Source organism: Manacus vitellinus, unplaced genomic scaffold (genome assembly GCF_001715985.3).
Source record: "Manacus vitellinus isolate BGI_N305 unplaced genomic scaffold, ASM171598v3 scaffold_12_pilon, whole genome shotgun sequence".
Lineage (NCBI taxonomy): Eukaryota > Metazoa > Chordata > Aves > Passeriformes > Pipridae > Manacus > Manacus vitellinus.
Genome location: NW_021938949.1, coordinates 13,123,133 through 13,141,539, shown reverse-complemented (window position 1 = coordinate 13,141,539; position 18,407 = coordinate 13,123,133). Strand labels below are relative to the sequence as shown.

The 18,407-nt window shown below is 38.8% G+C and overlaps 1 protein-coding gene across 1 annotated transcript in view; it reads right to left on the bottom strand.

Annotated features, from left to right (window-relative positions):
• TXNDC11 (thioredoxin domain containing 11) overlaps window positions 1–18,407 on the bottom strand; it is a 22,946-nt gene extending 4,539 nt beyond the window's left edge. The window contains exons 1-7 of the mRNA XM_018067456.2: window positions 18,302–18,407; window positions 17,503–17,600; window positions 8,892–8,985; window positions 7,629–7,741; window positions 6,223–6,423; window positions 3,173–3,956; window positions 536–681 (exon numbers count right to left, since the gene is read on the bottom strand). Coding sequence (XP_017922945.1) covers window positions 536–681; window positions 3,173–3,956; window positions 6,223–6,423; window positions 7,629–7,741; window positions 8,892–8,985; window positions 17,503–17,559 — 1,395 coding nt within the window. The 5' untranslated portion in view covers window positions 17,560–17,600; window positions 18,302–18,407. The remainder of the gene's footprint in view (window positions 1–535; window positions 682–3,172; window positions 3,957–6,222; window positions 6,424–7,628; window positions 7,742–8,891; window positions 8,986–17,502; window positions 17,601–18,301) is intronic.

Sequence of the window (18,407 nt, the reverse complement as noted above, 5' to 3'; positions counted from 1 at the left end):
TAACACACAAAAATCCTTGGGGAATTCCCTTTCCATAATGACAAAATAGAGAAGATGATTTAGTTTAGGATCATTCCCTTTAAGTAAAAATGCACCAAACTTTACTACACTTGCCAAGATTCTCTTGCAATCTTAAATTCTCATGTATCTAACAGTGACTGTCTACTTCATGTGGGAAAAAAAAAAGAAAAAAAAAGATGATGTCTATACTTCTGCTTTTTGCCTCTAACTATCAAAGCAGGAGTTAGGGCTGCTGGAAACCAGCTGGAGATGCAGACATTCACTGCACACTTGAACAACAATGGATATTAAACCTTAATATATTAAAAAAATCAAATTAATTTAACTCCTGTTCAGGATGGCATCTTAGGTAAAGCAATGTCATGGCATGCAACTGGAAAGCTTTTGAATTCTTACAAACACCATACTTCATGTTACAAGGAAGAAAAGTCCATTGATATTAAGTAAGACTGAGATCCCCTCCTTAAAATCTGTGCAATGATATGCCAGAAAGCTTTGAGGAAGGAGGTTGTACCTTTCCACTTGAGAACACAGCCTCCTGGAAGGTGTGAGTAGTCACTTCTGTGATCACACGCTGTTCTGGAAAACGGGCTGAAGGGTCATCAACAAGATGCCTTTTCAAGGGACTGTAGAGAACACTGAAATTTTTAATGAAGTTTTCTGCAACGAAATGGATACACAGCAAAGTTATTTCAGTTTCACAGAGGTGATTTTGGCAGTTTTTACTCTTTAATTCAGAAGAACTTACAGAGAAAATACAAATTTAAACCTGGTTTCATGTCAATAATTTCTGACAGTTTGGTATCAACTCTTGAGTAACCACAACTGATGTGAAAACAAGATAAAGTTGCACTGGGGTTTTTTTTGTTTTCTTTGTTACAGTCTTTTCATTTGCCACACTAGACTCTAATCTTGCTTCCATCCCTATTCAATGTACTATAATAATTATTCTCTATGCTTCTATCTAACCACATACCTGCTATAGTATCATAGTATCCTCTCTCCATTTTTTACTTTCTACATTATCTTGAAGGCTCTGTTTAGGTCCACAATTATTTGCATTTATTCTTCCATTTTTATTCCTTTCTCTGCAATTGTCCTTTTCTTTTGACCCTTAAATACCCTGCTATTCCCATGCCAATCTGACCAGCCCCTTTTGTCTACCAGTGACCACCTTCCTCTTTGTTCAACCTTCTCCTTAATTTTATGATATTTAACAAGTAGCTGGTCACTGGTAAAAAATTAAAATAAGCTACAAAGTCCTCAACTACCTTCAGCTACACTACACTGAGCCTACACCATGTTTTCTAAATTGCTGCAAGATATCCTTCTACTCAATTTGGATGGAGAAATATTATTAAAAAAAAGAAGTATTCAATACGAACAAAAGTTCAAGACAAAAGGCATAACATGAAAAACAATAAAAATAATTCCTGGATCAAACAGAAACAGCTTGTGCTTGTATTTCCAGTACAAAAACCAGACCCAAGTAAAACCTGCACTTTTGTACAGACATACAAAATACCAGATCATCAAGTTTATCTCCGAAATGCAAACAGCAGGACATTTAATTTTATATTTACTATTCAGCATTTCATTAAATTCTTACACTAGGCCAAACCAGGATTTTTTCTTTCTAGATCTCCATATTTGGACTATCTGCAACTGAAAGGAAGGGGGAAACTGAGACATATTCCTGGATTTTTACAAACCACCTGCAAAGACTGAGATCTGTTAAATGTATTAAACACTGACCCGTTTTGTTATTATAAAATTTTAAAAGTTAAGAGGCTTAAGGAAGTAAAACAAAATTTTAAAAAGCCACACAACCCAAGCATAAATCACAACTGAATCCTTGACAAAATACATAGAAGCAAAAGTCTTCTGGGAGTTCCAGTGACGGCCCAGAAATACTCTGAGCCTTCCAGCACAGAAACCCCCGTCACGCTCAGGAAATCCTGTGACCCGAGAAACGCTGGGGACAGAAAGTACTGGGAGCAGAAAGGGGAAGGAAACTTGTATCTCCTCATTCTGAGCTTAATATTTCCTAAGCATCCGTTTATGGCCACTGAGGTTTTTGTTTGTTTTTCCAGAGTGTTTTCCTGGGGGGTTGGGATGGAGACAAGATACAGGGTGGGATGTGATCCTCAATGAGACCATGGCCACTTGTTCTATGCTGTGCATCCTTTTGTACTGAGATTCATGGCAAAAAGGGAATGTAATTAGTGCTGTAACAATTACATTGACATACCTTCTGGAACAATTTATTTTAATAGTATGTTCACCTGAATTTCCTTCCATGTTTACTTACATAGATAACATTAAAAAACCCAGTATTTTCCAGAGGCAGACTCAGTTTTGCACAGCAGCAAATGCAATGGCAATGACAGGCAAATGCACGTGGTTAGGCATGTTTTGTTTGATTCAGTAATTTGTAAGTATATCAGGACTGCAATCCTTGGGTTGGGTTTTTTTCCCTTTTTTTTTTCCTCTGTTATTTTTCATGATTTTGTTTGGTTTATTTTGTTTGTTCTTTGTTTCCTTCTCCAATTCAGACAGGAAAAAAGAGCACTGATAGATTTGGCCACAACCACCTCAGAGCTCTACCTTGAAAACAGACATAATTTTCAAAATCAATTTACAATAATTTAAGTTGGTTCCAGAGGTCAAGAGGATGGGGAAGTCTCTGCTGGTAAGTGGGAAGTATCTCACAAAATTCTGGGATATTTTAGTACACAGAACAGCTGAGTAAACATCAGCACCACCACTAATACACAAATGTCTTCTGTAATATCAAATATGTTAGATGCACAATAATTTTTTTTTCCCACAAGCAAATTAATTTAGATTTTACTAGTTCCTTCAACGCATCAGACAGTCAAGAAAAACACCTTTTGAGGTTCACTTCTTTTAAAGCAAGTTACTTTTGGTATAGGGAACTTAGTTTTTATGCCACCCAGAACATGATTCTGTTCTAGTCAACAGAATAATTCATAACTGCTTGGTTAACTACTAAATAGAACAGAATAAATTACAATTTACAAACTGTAAATTCTGACTGTAGTCTCACTTTTTAAGATACCTGGAAATACTGGGCATACTTGGAAACATAATTTTCTTAATTCAAGCATTTGGATAGTGGTTACCATACCCAGGGTAGGTCCAACAAGTGACTGATTTTGATCCAGGACATAGTGCACTTCTTCTTTCATGTCAACAATGGCAGCAAATTCCTTAAGATGAGTAGATCTTGATGCTCCTAGTCTCTCTGCATATATCCAAAAAAGATTTGAATCCAGTAGATAGAGATTCAAGGTTTTGTTGGTCCTGCAGCTCAGACCAGTAATGTTCATACTACTAATATTAAGGTCAGGAATAAAACAATTCCTATCCTCAATGTGAGGAATAGAAAATTGGGTGTTATCTTTCTTCCCATGGGAAGAAAATGCTACTTTGGGGGTCTGAAAGATGGTCTTCTCAGAACTAATGAAACTTAAAAAATGCCTGTTTACTGTCCTGCAACATGCAGTGTAATAGCTAAAGGGACTATAGAAACTTAAGAAATTGCTGCACTCTATGGTATTTGATATAACTTGAAAAAAGGTATGTTCCTGGAGGTAGAAAGAGTCCAAAGCTGCTTCTATCTCTAAAAAGTTACAGTGTGGCACGTGGACTTTATTTGGTTTGACACCAAGGGTCTGGTTGACGCAGAGCTCACAGACATTGTGAGTTCTGGAGATGGAATGCCACTGTGGCAGCACCACCGTGTTACAGCAGGGGTACGTGGAGATGGACAAGGGCTCGGAGACTTCCACGTGTGCATCTGGTACAGAGGAATCAAAAGCTGGTGAATCAGTGTCTCCTAAGTGCTGAAGATCTGGCTCAGCTGCCTGGCTTTTATTACACTTGTGGTATTCCAAGGCCACTTTGGTAATCTATGGGGGGGAACAAAAGAAAGGAAGAAAAAAATCAGGATTAATGGTACATAGTTCACTCAAATGCAGCTCTCTCTTGCAGGTTTAACAACATATATGCAATTACAGATGGAATTTCAGAGAGATGAAGTTGACTAATCTTCTTTTTTCTTACAATATTATAGGGGGCTCTGACTTGATAACGAAATTAAATTTTCCGATATTTTAGCATATAAACATTAAATATACAGACAAACAAAAAATCACTTTAAAATATTCAGTCCACCACATTGATCTCAAGGTCCTCTTTGCATCACATTTATTGCAGTGCAGTAACACTACATTTTATGGTTAAATCCCACTAACATGAAGCATTAACGAGTCCAAGCTCCTGAATTTCCCTTATTTTCCAATATGAGGAGGAAATAAATAAAAGTGCTCCCATATGAAAAGGGAATAGAGATTTTGTAACAGATTTTGTAACAACCATTAAGAGTGCTGAAGCAATGTTAGTATTCTCTCAACCATGGGCATATACAGTTGCAATACTGCAAGTGTATTTTGCATATAGTAATGTGACTTACTGGGAGAAGAAAGAAAAAAGGAAAAAACTCCTGTCTCTCAGTGCCAACATTTCTGTGCTCCATCGCCATTCTGCTTTTCACAACCAAGGGTAAACAAGCAGAGCAAAAGGCATGTGTATGGACCACAGAAGGAATTCCCTTTCTAGGAGACAAAGAACAGAACACACAAGAAAGGAAAACGAAAGAGGAAGTTTCCTTTCATCCTCATTAGCACATTAAACAAAACCCAGAACACACACACACTGCTTTCAGAGGAACACTTCCACAGAAGTCACTGTGATTATCAAAGAGATGCTAAAGTGCCTCATCTAGGAGGGGTTGTTGTGTCACAGGACCATCACTATTGAGCTCATTTCAGTGAGCCATGATCAGAAAACAAATTTTGCTCTGAGAACTTTCAACATAAAACTTGGGAGCTTTGTTCCCTGCAACTGCCTTACAGTCAAGTGGGTTCACTGCCTGAGGAAACCCACAGGCTGGCTGCAGTAAACAGCTCCTGCCATGGTAAACAAACTGCATAATATCTCCATCAAACTGAAGCTATGCAAGAGCAACTGGAATATTTTGTATTTCATTTCACATTTTGATAAACACTGTAATTTAGCAGAATGAAATTTGAAACGGACCATCTTAGCTTGCACTGATTTGATCTAAAATAAATGGTACCTGTTACTAGAATGTTTAACCTGTGACAAGCATCACTGATTTAAGTCTGCCAAAAATCAGACAGGTTACTACAAGAGTAATGGCAGTTCTTTTCCAGGCAAAGATTGTCCCAACCCTACCTTGTAGCAGTCAAGTTTAGCTTTCATTGTGTCTATTTCTACTTTGGCTAAATATTGTATCCTAAGTTATTTTCCTTTTTTCCTTATTGCTACAGACACTGCAATATTGATGTGGAAGGCCTACACTTTCCAGGACACAGATGTCATGGATGTAAGTCAGCACTATCACCAAAACTTAGCCCTGCTTCTTGTCTCCCACAGATGCTTGTCTGTTGTTCCCCACTGTCCTCAGTGCTGTGGGATCACCACTGGGATGTGCAGCTTTGTGTTATACTAAATGGGATGATGGATTCCAGCTGAAAAATAGCCCAGGGACAAAAAGCTGGTTTTCAGCCAAGTTAGTTTCCCTGCCTCGTTTCTGCACAGCTACACAAACTCCTGTCCTGGGCAGTTCAGAAAGGAAATAATGGCAGAGGAAGAGAAAACTGGAAGGTGATTAAAGAATGCATGGGGTATAAAAATCAGAGTGGTTCTGAGTAGCTTTTTGATTGGGCTATATTTTAAATAATCTTAAATAACACTGTCTGGTTTTACAAAAGCTCTGTTCTTCCTTGCACAAGCACCTCTGGAAAGACAGTAGGAGAGTAGAAACAGAATGGGGAGGACAAAACACACAGGGCTTCTGTTCCAGCTGGCAAAGATCTGCATCTCTCCCACAGCACCCACCACGAGGAGGTGGTCAGGGAAGATCAAGATGCTTGTTCTAAAGAATTGTTGAATGAGACAAAGGTACATTGTGTGGGATGCAAACCACTGTAAGGGAGTTGGGATAATATGGTTTGAGGAAGTGTTTTTAAACAAAACTGGATAGTTTGAACAGCGAAATAAAATGAATTAAAATTAAGCTCAGACCACTGACTACAGCTCTCAAGTTCTACAATTTCTGAAGTAAAAAAAAAAATAAATTATTTCACTTACTTCATCTAAAAGAGGATGAATTTCTTCTAAGGGGTTGTAAGGTATAAATATGAGAAGTGCTGGTCCTTTCTTCAGCTCATTGTTCAGAAGAAGGCTTTTCCCACCGTGTGGTCTCAGCCAGCGTATGAGCATCTCTCGGTTTTCCAGGGCCCACTTGCAGATGTTCTCAGCAGTGTAGTTCATGATGTCTTTTGGATAGATCTTAAAGGGGGAAAAGAACAGTTCTTTGTCCTCACTTGGTTTAGTAATGAGTGCAGTTCTCCAGTATGGCCTGCTTTGTTACTGGAATGACTAAAACTCTCTTTCTAAATGTGATATTAGACACCAGTCAACAAACTTCAGCATTTCATAAACTCTTTCCCTCTGGAAAAGCCTCCAAAATGCTCATCAGGTTATAGTAACACACACAAGCAAAAAGGATTCTATCAGGGAAGCTCCTCTTTCTTTTATTATAGCTTCATAATCTTGACTTTTTCTCAATAGTACAAATTTTCTTTGTAATTGAAAGAGCCCTAAGTTGGTATCATCACATACCTCGATTTACAGAATATTAGAATATTTTTTCCCACTACTAACTCGCCATATTAACTCATTTTAAATTAGCCTTCTAAGACCCAAACATTAAGACTGCATTTAAAACTGGTATTTCTTATTACTGAATGCATCATAAAACTACTGAGTTACTGAAATGCATAATAAAAAGTGCTCACAGCTTCTAGGATCGATTTTAATAAATTCAGGCAAGTTTACCTTAAATAATTTGCACAGACAATAGTCTTTTATGTACTTTGTTATTTCATCTGAAAAATCCCTATCTTTCCTAGTCTCAATTAAATAAAGTACACATCACAATACCATCTTCACAGCATTTCCCCTCATGGTAGCAGTGTGGGTAGGGAAGGTCTCTATGCCAAACAGCAAACCTGAAAGTTAGTATTTTCAGCCTTAGCTTCCCAAAAAAAAATAAGGCACATGGAGTAAGAGTTATTAGAAATTCAGCTAATTTAATTTGTGTGATTCTTCTAATCAGTGTCATGTCATACCTTTAAAACAAAATGCAAGTTTTCACTATTCCTACAATACTTCCACAAAATCTCTTTGTCCATATCCTCACTCAAGCAGCCTTCTAATTCTGATGCACTGAAAGATGTAGAAGCTTTGGGAAAAGGTCTTTGTATAGTGATTTCTGAAGAGCTTGGGGTTTTAGGTTTTGATCAGCTGGGGTCTCAGCTACTGTTCAAAACAGCTGCTGACGGGTAGAATGAACACGTGTATTACTGTACAAAATTATACTTCTTAAACACCTCGTGTCCTAAAGCTCTGTGAAACATTTATTCATGGTCTGGTATGACAGAGCTTCAACCTCCATTGTGCCAGGGTCCCTAGAAGGGAAGTGCAGCACTCACGAGGGATGTGTTGGCGTGCCTGTGCAGATACACGCTGCCCGAACGCTCCAGGGCCAGCTCCTGTGCCACGCGCCTGTCCGTGATCACCCCAAAGCGGATCGGCCCGAGGGAATCTGCAAGGGCACAGGGGCAGACTGTAAACACAGTTACACACACTGAGAGCCTCACAGCACCACCTTCAGACCAAAACACACAGCACTGCTGGGAAAAGGCACAGGGACCTGGGAACAGCAGCTGCAAACGCTGGTGACTGAGGCAGAAGCTGGTGACAAGAACAAACGTGTTCCTTTTCTGCACGGAGGGGATAGAGAATGTCAACCTGAATGGTCCACTTTCTTCATTTGCTTATTAAATATAGCATCTGGTATCACAGATGCACCTTTCTGTGTTTTATGGCATCTCAAAAGCCAAGATGATACATATGTACGAACACTGACTGTTTAAGTGATGCATATTTATAGCAAATTCATATTATTTAAATACATATTATAAATACATAGTCTATATTTATATATGTGTACACGCAAAGACAGATTGCCTCTCATCTTTATGTGGCAAAGAACTGTCCCAACATATAAATGAAATCACAGAACAAAACAGAACAGGCTCTATATCAAGCCAGTGGCACAGTAAAATATAAGAATAATGGTATCAATTTCCTCCATTTGCTGACAGGAATATCCATGAAATGTGATAATCCTAACTTTAAGAAAGCTCCATTCAGAAGGATGGAAAAACAGGTATTAATCATATACAAAGTTTGCATGTTTAAACCCAGGAGGTTTTGTATTTTAGATTATTAAGGGGGAGAAAGCCCTTCCCATCATGCTGCCTTGTGCCAGCTCTCTGACTCCACCCAGGAAAGCACTTGGCTGAATTCAGTTACTAAATACTGACAAAGTCAAATTCATCCAATGCCTCTGACATTGCACATGTTGCATAAGACCAGAGATCTTGGATTCCACTTAATGAAGTAGTGGAACCTGATTATGGCTCTGTATGGGATGTGTGGGGGGTTTTGAGGAATCTCTATCCTAGTGTATCTTTGGACAGCAGCCTGTCATACACTTCATTCCATGATGGCTGATCACATAATAAGCTTTTCATGTAAGCATCCTATGAGATGGTCTCATAATTAGATCAACATCAAAAACACACAGAAGGGATTAATTCCCAAGTTACAAAATATTGCCAAAAACTACTAAAGCTCTTATACATAACTAATTTCACAGATACCTTAAATTATGAAAACGAAGCTTTTACCTTTCTTTAATGAATGTAATGCTGATGTGAAGAATGTTAAATAACCAGGCGGTTGAGGTGAAGCATTGAACTCAAAATACCCCACAACTCCAGGCTGAAATAAGAATTAGAGCTATTTAAGCTATTTTCAAGTATAAATATATGGGAACAGCAATTATTCACCTACAGTAAACCACAACAAATTCTTAAAAGACAACAATGTTTACTGAGGAACAGCCACTTTACACTGCAAGGAAAAATTTAGTATTTAAAGACTGACTAGAAAACAGTTCTAAAGTTGTCATTCAAAAGTCATGTATGAGAAAGAGGTTTATGGATGCTGAGTTTCTAATGGTGTATTGCCCATGTTAGCTATTAAAGTTCACCAAAAACAATTCATATTTGCTTTGCAACTATTCTGTAAGTCAGTTCCAGCACCAAGGTAAGAAAACATAAGCATCATAAAGATTTCTTTTAGAATTGGAATGTCAGATGTGATTTTTCCCAGTATAAACAGTTTAAGCAATAATTATGTTGCACATAATTAGCAACTACATATGAATTCACACTTTGTGTGTGAATATCTGAACTGCTAAGCCCAGGGATCATCCCATCTTTAAGGTATCAGTCACTGTAAATCCTTTCAGTGCAAGAATCAGTGACAGACCAGCTGCATAAAGACAAGGAGAGTTCCACATCCCACCTGCATATCCACAAAGTTCTTCAAATTGCCAAAGAGACAATTCAAAATTTAAAAGACTCATCCTTAAATAAAGAGGCTGATTGATTTTTCCAGGTGAATGACTTCATATGAAACTCAGGAAGAGAATCTGGGAGAAGCTGTCTTGGAACAGAGAGGTGCATAGTCTAGACTTCTCTTGTTCCAAGGTTTCAGTTAAGTTTCAGTTCTAAATTTTGAAAAATATATTCCAGTAAAAGTTACTATTAAATTACATTTTTAATGCATCACTCAGGTTGGCTTAATAAACTTTCAGGACAGAGTAAGTGATGGAATTTGGTTATTTTGTGTTATTTGTTTCCCAGTTCCACCAGTGCACACAGAAAGCATTTGATACACAAAGCAAGAGCAGCCCAGGGATTGCTGTGGAACAAGAGATTCCAGACTCGCCAATTACCCATTTGTGTGGCAAATATATTCTCACATAAGTATCTTCATTTGGTATGTCAGAGCCTGCTTTATTTTTTTTGTTGAATTTTACATATAAAAATTTAAATTTCTTTTTAAAACGTGAATATACATTTTACCTCTTATTGTTAATATGAATTCAGATATTCATCTCAGCCATACAAACTGACCTAACTCACTATGAATTAGTGATCTCAGGATGTTCTCCAATAACAACATTGCCCATTCCAGCTAATGACCTGCTCTTTTCAGGAAGGAATTCTCTTCCATGAATGAATGAATGCTAAACACAAGACCCTTGTTCATAAAGATTCCTTATGAGGTACCCCAAGAAAATTATCAATAATAAAAATGAGATACAAGCAGTTAGTGAAATTTCTGCAATAATAATTGCCAAGAAGGAAGTAAAAATATAAATGAAGTAGTAGTGAAAAAATACAGCAATGTTCTTTTTTAAACAACAAATGGGCTAGTGATTAATGTTTATTTTTTTCTCCTAGTTCCAAATTAAGACAATAAAAGAAACAATCCCTTATAAAAAACTTTCAAAGCATTCAAGTGAACCAAAATAAGAAGACAGATAAGATTATCAAAACTGTAGTTTCCCATTTCCTAGGACCACTTTTGAATACTAATCCCGTACCAAGCAAACTTATGGCACCCAACAGTGAATGAAAGAAGAGTCAAAAGTGACAGTAAAATGTGACAAGAAGCCAAAAGTCAGATGTAGAAATATTTATGTTAAATATTTAAAATGTAACATTCTGATACTGACTGCCAGTTCTGTTGTACAATAACAGCAGTTTAAGACTTCAATTAAAAAAGACATTGTAGTAGGAGAATATATACTAATGCTATACACCTAATCAGTAATCTGGTTAATTAATGGTCTTTTAATGACCATCCCAGAGGAGTTAGAATTTTTGCCCCTTTACAGGCTGCAATTATACCCAGGAGGACAGTGACTAAAATTCTGTATTTCTTCTCAAGTACCATGAAAATGTTCCCAGCTATAAGAATGAAGAGATTCAGTTGCTCACACCAACTGCTCTGCTCATTTAACAAAGCTGAGCACTTCCAGGGGATGGCAAATAACAAGAATTCTTGCTCTGTACAAGCGAGACTCAAGTCTCACAGGAAAGATCTCCATGCAAATAAGAGGTTCTTGGTTTGGAATGCAAGCAGGCCACGAGCAGCTTGACAGCAACAACTCCCACTTCATGTAAGACCCTCCAAAACACTCAGTAAGTGCTGCAGCAACAGCTGCCTGCAAACAGTTTATGAGTTTTTTACATACAAGCTGTTACTGATGGTCAGCTGCTTCCAGGCAACCATCTCTGTGGAGCTCTGGGTAACCCCCTGCATGCAGGCAGTTAGGAATTATTAGTGGAAGAGGATAAGACTTCCTGCTATACAAGCAGGAGGATAAAACACTGGAATGTGACACAGGGGTTGTAAGGAGCATTAGGAGTGTTGGTGTTGCTAGAACAGAGCTTGCTGGAGCTTTTCTTCCCATGAAACAATTTTCAACCCCTGTCTCAAACGGAGTGTCTGTAGGAAAGGCTTTGGAGCAAACCTGAGGATGTCAATAGTGAAGAGTTATTAGTACCATCTCCTAAGGAAACTCATATATGGAAATACAAAATCATTAATTGTAGTGGAGCCTATTTCTTGCTTGGTCTCTACACCACAGGAATGGAAAGTGGTGTGTGATGCAATTAAATCGAGTAACAGACTTGACAAGAATCCCAACAACTACACAACAGCAAGTTCATGGAAACTTTTAGAATTAACAGAGATCTTCAGATGAGTAATTTTTATTGGAGAACAGCCACCACGGTTTTATTCCAGAACCAAGCCTCAAATCTACCACAGTTCTTTGAAGGGATGAGCAAGCATGAAGATGCCTGATCTACTCCATGCAGCATGCTGTACTTCCACAAAGCCTGCAAGGCATTACCAAGCACCTTGGAAGAAAGTAAGGTGATAAGGAATAACATGGAAGGTCCTTTTCTAGATCAGTAGAAAAGACAAAAAACTACAGGTAGAAGTTAATTTTTCTCGGCAGCCAAAGACAGTCAGCCAGGCTGGGTACTGATACTCATGGAGTTAAGGATGTGCACTGACACTCACGTAGTTCAACATTCCTAAAAGGACTTCAGGAAAGGGAGAGAAGGGTGAGGAACAAAATTTGCAAAGGTTATTTGGAATCACTGGAACTACAGCTGACTGGAAGAGCTGCAGACAGACAGTACTGAATGACTGCGATGAAAGAGCTCTGTAATTTAAAGGCCAATAAATGTGAAATAATGGGAACAGAGAACAGGAAAAAAACACAGCTACTGATTAGCTTTTACAATCAGATGGTTATAATACTCAATCAAGTTATTTCTACCCCAATCTGTAATTTTTAAAAAATGTTTTGGCTGTGTTGCATTGAAGTAAGGGAGATGATTTTTTTCAGAATCTCAGACTTGTGCAGGCAGGCAATTCCTGCCTCATTTTATCTGTGAGCACAGGAAAGGAAACAGCAAGAGGAAAGGAATGTGTTTTCTCTGGGGAACAGAAAAACCAATATTACATACCAGTAAATCTACACTGTAGAAATGCAGAGAAACTGTTGATTGATATTAATTAAATTTACCAGTAAGAGTCTGCTCATTTTCCAAGGACATTAAAAATATTGGGTATCCAGAACTGAAAGCAAATTCTCACACCATCATTTAACACAGGCACCTCAGTACCCCACACAAAAGCAACCTGAATCCCCTTCTGTGTCAGATCCTACCCAGCTGGGTAATGCTCAGGGAGCATTTCCACACAGACAGAGCAGAGCAGAGAGCTGACATCACGTTTAGACACACACCAGCTCCCTCCCAGAGAGACCAGCTCTGCTGAAGCCAGAAAATGATGAGCTCCCTGGGCACATTTAATTTTCATAAATGAGTGAAGCTTTTGGTGTAACTACAGTGGCTTCATGTTTCCTGCCCTGTGCCTCAGGAGGACAAGGGCATTTCTAGCAGCTGGGTTAGTCAGTGAGGAATCAGCCAGGCCAGTTAGGATTAAAGTGAAACTGTTACATCTCTGCAGCTGAGAAAACAAAATGACTGCAGGTACTCAGAGGTACCCTGAGTTACGGCAGAACGTGCAGATCTTTCTCCTCTTACATCTTCCTATACACTCCAAGATTTTAACTGCTTTCCAAATGGGGTTTTTCCTGGCTCTCAAAAATTAAATTCTAATTCTGATCCAGTTCTAGTTTTGCACTAGTATCATCCCACAACCACAAAAAATAACCTTAAACAGAATCAAAAAACGCAGATTTGAACTCCGGCGTCTTCAACCCGAAGTGCTTTCACGGGGTTTGAGCGCCCTCTTGTGAGAGCAGCACAGCATGTCACGATAGTCGTGACCGGGCCGAGGACGGGACAAAACACCAAGGAACAAACACCACTTGTCCTTACATTGAGCTGGATTCTGTTCACCAGCGTTTCTTTTTGGTTGCAGAACCCATTCGCTGGCAGGACAAAGGGCTGAAAATCAGATACTGACGATGATAAATCTTTCAGGAATTCTGAGCTTCAAGTTAATCAGCTTTTCAACTAGCCAAGGGTCTTAAAATTGCAATTACTTTGTGCCATACGTGCACTTCCTGCAGTCTACTTTATTCCCCAAACTTCCTCACTTCTTAAACACAGGAGTCACTCCTGGACTGTATTTTCTACAAATGGTATAAAGTTTTTCAATTTGTATGGAAATCATTAGAAACCATTCACATTTCTGTTTAAAATTACGAAATGACCTGTTTATTTCTGGTTTAAAACTATCTTTTCCTTTGGGTCTGACTATGTTTCCCTCCCATCCACCTTCATAAACAATTCTGTTTCTTCCCCCTTATCTGCTATTTTTGTATCCCCTTCTCTCCTTCCTGCTTAACTTTACAGAGGCAAGCTACTGAGCACCAAGTGCCATGCTCTGGTACAACCTCAGCCTTAAGGAGTGCAGGGCAACATGACAGATCAGACTCTACTCTTGGGCCATTCTGGGAAAAAAAAAGAACCAACAAATGCTGAACATAAACAGAGCTTTGGCATTTGCAGCCACAGAATTTCAAGCACAGGAATGGGGGAAGTTTGAACACAGAAACAAAAATAACTGTTCAATTGCTAAGCAGTGTTTAGAAAATATTTTCTGTTCCCCCTAAGTTTGTCTTTTATCTTAACCTTTTTCCAATGGAATTGCACCTCTTACTGTAAAGCAAACTCAAACTTAATGACAATAAGCTTATTAGTTATCTTTTGCAGACTACCTAGAAATAATTCATGTAACACAGACCAAAAACCAAGGATGGCTGTTTTCAGATCTCTGTAAGAGGCAAAAGAACGTTTTAGACAAACATTTTAGAATGGCAAAACCGAAGCAGTGAGAGGACAACAGAAGTGCTTGTGACCACAGAAAGTATCAGCACCAGAGACAGGCACACAACTCACTACTCCTGACTCACATTCCAGGCCTAAAACCCTGGAAAGCCAAGTCCATTACCAGTTGCTGGCAGAACAGCACAGCCCCTGCCCATGGTGACCACCAGCGTGTGTCCCCTCCCGCCGTGGCCGCTGTCACTTAACACACAGGACCTGCTCCATCCTGCAGCAGAACCAGTCATTAGGACACGCCCCAGTTCCCAGAGGATCTGCTTCATTCTGGGACACTGGAGGGTCCCTCACACGTTGTACCCACTGCCACAGCAGGGATTTGATCAGCTCGGGGTTCAGCAAGATTGTGGTATTTCTGCACTGTGCACCACAGAAATGAACAGTTATAAAGGGACTGGAAATGGTTCTGTTTAAGTACACGTTGTCTTATTGGAAGTTATTAATCCACTAGTATTGTTACCAGTCTTGGCACTCCTGAAAACAACAGACTGAAAATTAATAAAACACCATGTCCCAGTGGATTAAAACCATGAAGTTACCCCATACAATGTGGTTAAGAGCTCTTATTTCAACTAATTTCACATTTGTTTTTACTTAACAGATTTATCCTACTAGAAAGGCTTAACATTCCTTTAAAGATTAAAGTAATGATTGTATATTTCTCAAATGCTGTCCCAGCTTAGATTGAAGATTTTTGTGAAAAGATTTCTTCCTCATTTCTTGTTCATATGTAACTTTTTGGTGAGGTAACAACTTTGATTGTTGTCTCTACCTGCTAAAGTACTGTAAATTAAGAGCATCACTAAATCATAAGAGTAACTATACAGGGAACCAACATTATGAATTTGTCATTTAATATTTTTATGATTTTAACAAATTTACAGGGCACTGATTTCAGGATCCTGAAAATAAACTAGTACTTTGGAGCAGATCAAATTTAATCCTTAGACAAGTCAAACTCTTTCTGAACCACAGTGGTAAAGCTAGAGAAGAGAGATAAGTACCTCATAATTTGAGAGGAAATCTAGTAATTTTGATCGAGACGAGATGTAGAGTAGTGGTGTCATCACCCGGCGAACAAACTTTTCAATATAAACAGCACTCATTGGGCCTTTGTATTCAATTGGTCCAAAACTAGTACCAAAAAAAATAATAGAACATTAAGACTTAAATTAACAATAGAGAGTCCTTCCTGGGGGTGGCAGATAGGAGTTACACAGACAGCATGCTCAGCCTCTAGGGAATTGCTCTCCGTGTTTACCAGCGCCTTCAGTGACTGATGGGGAGTTGTGTTAGCAGAGGAAAGCACAGCACAGGAATCCCAGCCACTCTCTGTGGGAAAGGGGCAGTGTGTTGGTAAGGACAGAGGGATGGAGAACACTTCTGAGTCCCGTTAAAGTTGGTAAAATGCAGGTATAAATGATAGGATCACATCTTTGTGCTTGGTCCACGTGACCAATACGTGTGACTTACATACATGTGACTTAAAAGTACAGATCTGAAAAAACATAACTATTTTCACTTGATTTTTCAGTATCTCAAACAGTATCAACCTGGAAAGGTGCAATATTTTTACACAGACTTTTACAGGAAGCAATCAGTAAGGCAGGGACAAATCCAGGCCCACTGCTGATGAACAAACTAAGCAAATCTAGAGTTCCCCCAGCCATCTGATAAAACAGCTCACACCACATTAGGTAGTGCTAAAACTGAAGGTGGGCTGGGTCTTGCAGATACGATTTCCAGAGGTTCCCCTTATCCCCTTGAAATCCTGCATCTGATTTATTATCATTAGGTTGGACAAAGCATCACTGTCCAAAATGAAATCAAACACAAAAAGCACAAAGAATTAGTCCGTTTCCACTGAAGAATTTAATGTGATGCATTTTTAATATAGTTTGTACAGTTTGTACAGACACATTGGAAAATATCAAACTGACAATTGAGGTACCTCTATTCAGGTGCTTTGAAGTTCTTCTAGAGCCCACTAGATTATTCTACATCCTACACTGGTTTATTACAAACCTTTCCTTCACAGCAACACACAGTGCTTCAACATGTCACATGCCCAGGACACCACATTCAACATTTAATACCTCAGGCACGAGGGGTTTTTATGAAGTATCAATATGGAATTACACCTCATCTTGTTGCAACTCTGCTTCATGTTACTGATAATATCCAAGTGCATCCATCTATTGTGTTGTAAGTTCAAGATCAAGTAAGTTTAAGTCAATGTACATCCAAGTGGGATTGTAAGGTTCTTGTGGTGCAGTTTGAATTATGCCAGTGTCACCTGTGTCTACTCCAAGTTCAGCTAACAAAGACCAGGACTGTTCCTCTTTAATACATAAATCCCCCCACCAAAAACCATAACCAGCCTCTGTGATGAAAGAGAGCTGCAGTTCAAGACTACAGTACAAAAGTACAATGCAAGGGATAAACTATCATATGTAGCATTAGAAAGTGTGCTTCCTTACCTTCTGCTCCACACAAAGAGAAAGAAAAAAAAGGATAATACATACAAATACTAAAAAATAAAAATGAGATTATATAAAATTGTATACAATGATATCTCAACATCTGGAGCATAAAAAGTGAGTTCAAATTTAGAAGAAGGTCTTCAGTACACAGTGCCATTTAAATATGCACTTAAATTCCACTCACTTCAACAACCCTTAAGTACATTCTTTATTGCTGTAATAAATTAGGACCAGTCGATATAATCCATCTACAGAGCAATTAGTCAACTGAAATTAATATATAACTCTGAATTCTTTACTTTTTATTGGAGGTAGAACTTCCAGAAGATGCACAGGCAAAACAAAATTTCCTTAAGGATGAAGACTTGCCCAGCATGTCATTTAACTGACATTTACAGCCCTACCTGGCACCCGAGTAGCACACAGGATGAGCTTCACCCAGAGTCTCCTCCTCTACAGCTGTTTACTATAGCCATAAATGTAACATTTTCAAACTGCAGCATTTTATATGATATCTCTGTTCCCCAAAACAGCAATAAAAAGCCCAGACCATACATAAGAAATCTTACCTCCGATGGTATAAATGTATCACAGGAAAATAAAAGAAATGCTTCTGCTTCCTGCATTTCCCCTGGTTCCACCAGCAATTTATAGCCACAAACAGCACCTGCAAAGCAGGTAAAAATTCACAGCTAACAAAGTACACTACTGTGACACTTTTATCCCAGCTGTACTTTTTACAATCTATTCCATCTGCTATTTTCAGGGCCTTTTCAACTAAGCATTCCATACCTGTTGCTCTTAATTCTATCACACAAAGACTTTTTTTGTCATTTTGCAACAGCAACCCTTTTGGTCGCTATTCTTTCTAGTTTTTATGGGTTTTCATCTAAATCCTTCAAAGGTACTGATTTAGTCGTAATCCATATTAATTACTTTTTCTGCAGTGGAGCTCAACAAGTGGAGGTTTAAGACAGCTGTACCTGTGAAGTGTTCACAGGTACACAACTGCTAGAAAGCTTGCAATCTTATATGATTACCAGTGTCTCCAAGGATCCTGGAACTGGAAACAAACTCCATGGAATTTCTGTCTGAAGGCAGGTGAATAAATCTGAGAACACTTTACAACAAGAAACTTGTAGCGTTCCCCATTCAGGAGCAGAAATAACTGAGGAGGAATCACAGCTTGCCTCCATTTATTCTAACACTCTGTATGCTATATTAAGATTAAGACCACTGGCTGAGTTACTCAAATATGTGGGCATTCAAGTCCTACTGGTTCCCATGGGAAGGCAGAAATCAGCCTCAGCTGGGACACTCAAAAAGCTATCAGGTCACGTTTAAGATCGGTATCTTCTCTGGAGGTACCTGGTCTGACAACCTGCTGGCCACACGTTCTATCTCCTCTCTTGCTGCGATGGACTGCCCACACCACGGGGCATAGAAGAAATAGAGCACGATCTCCGAGCCCTGC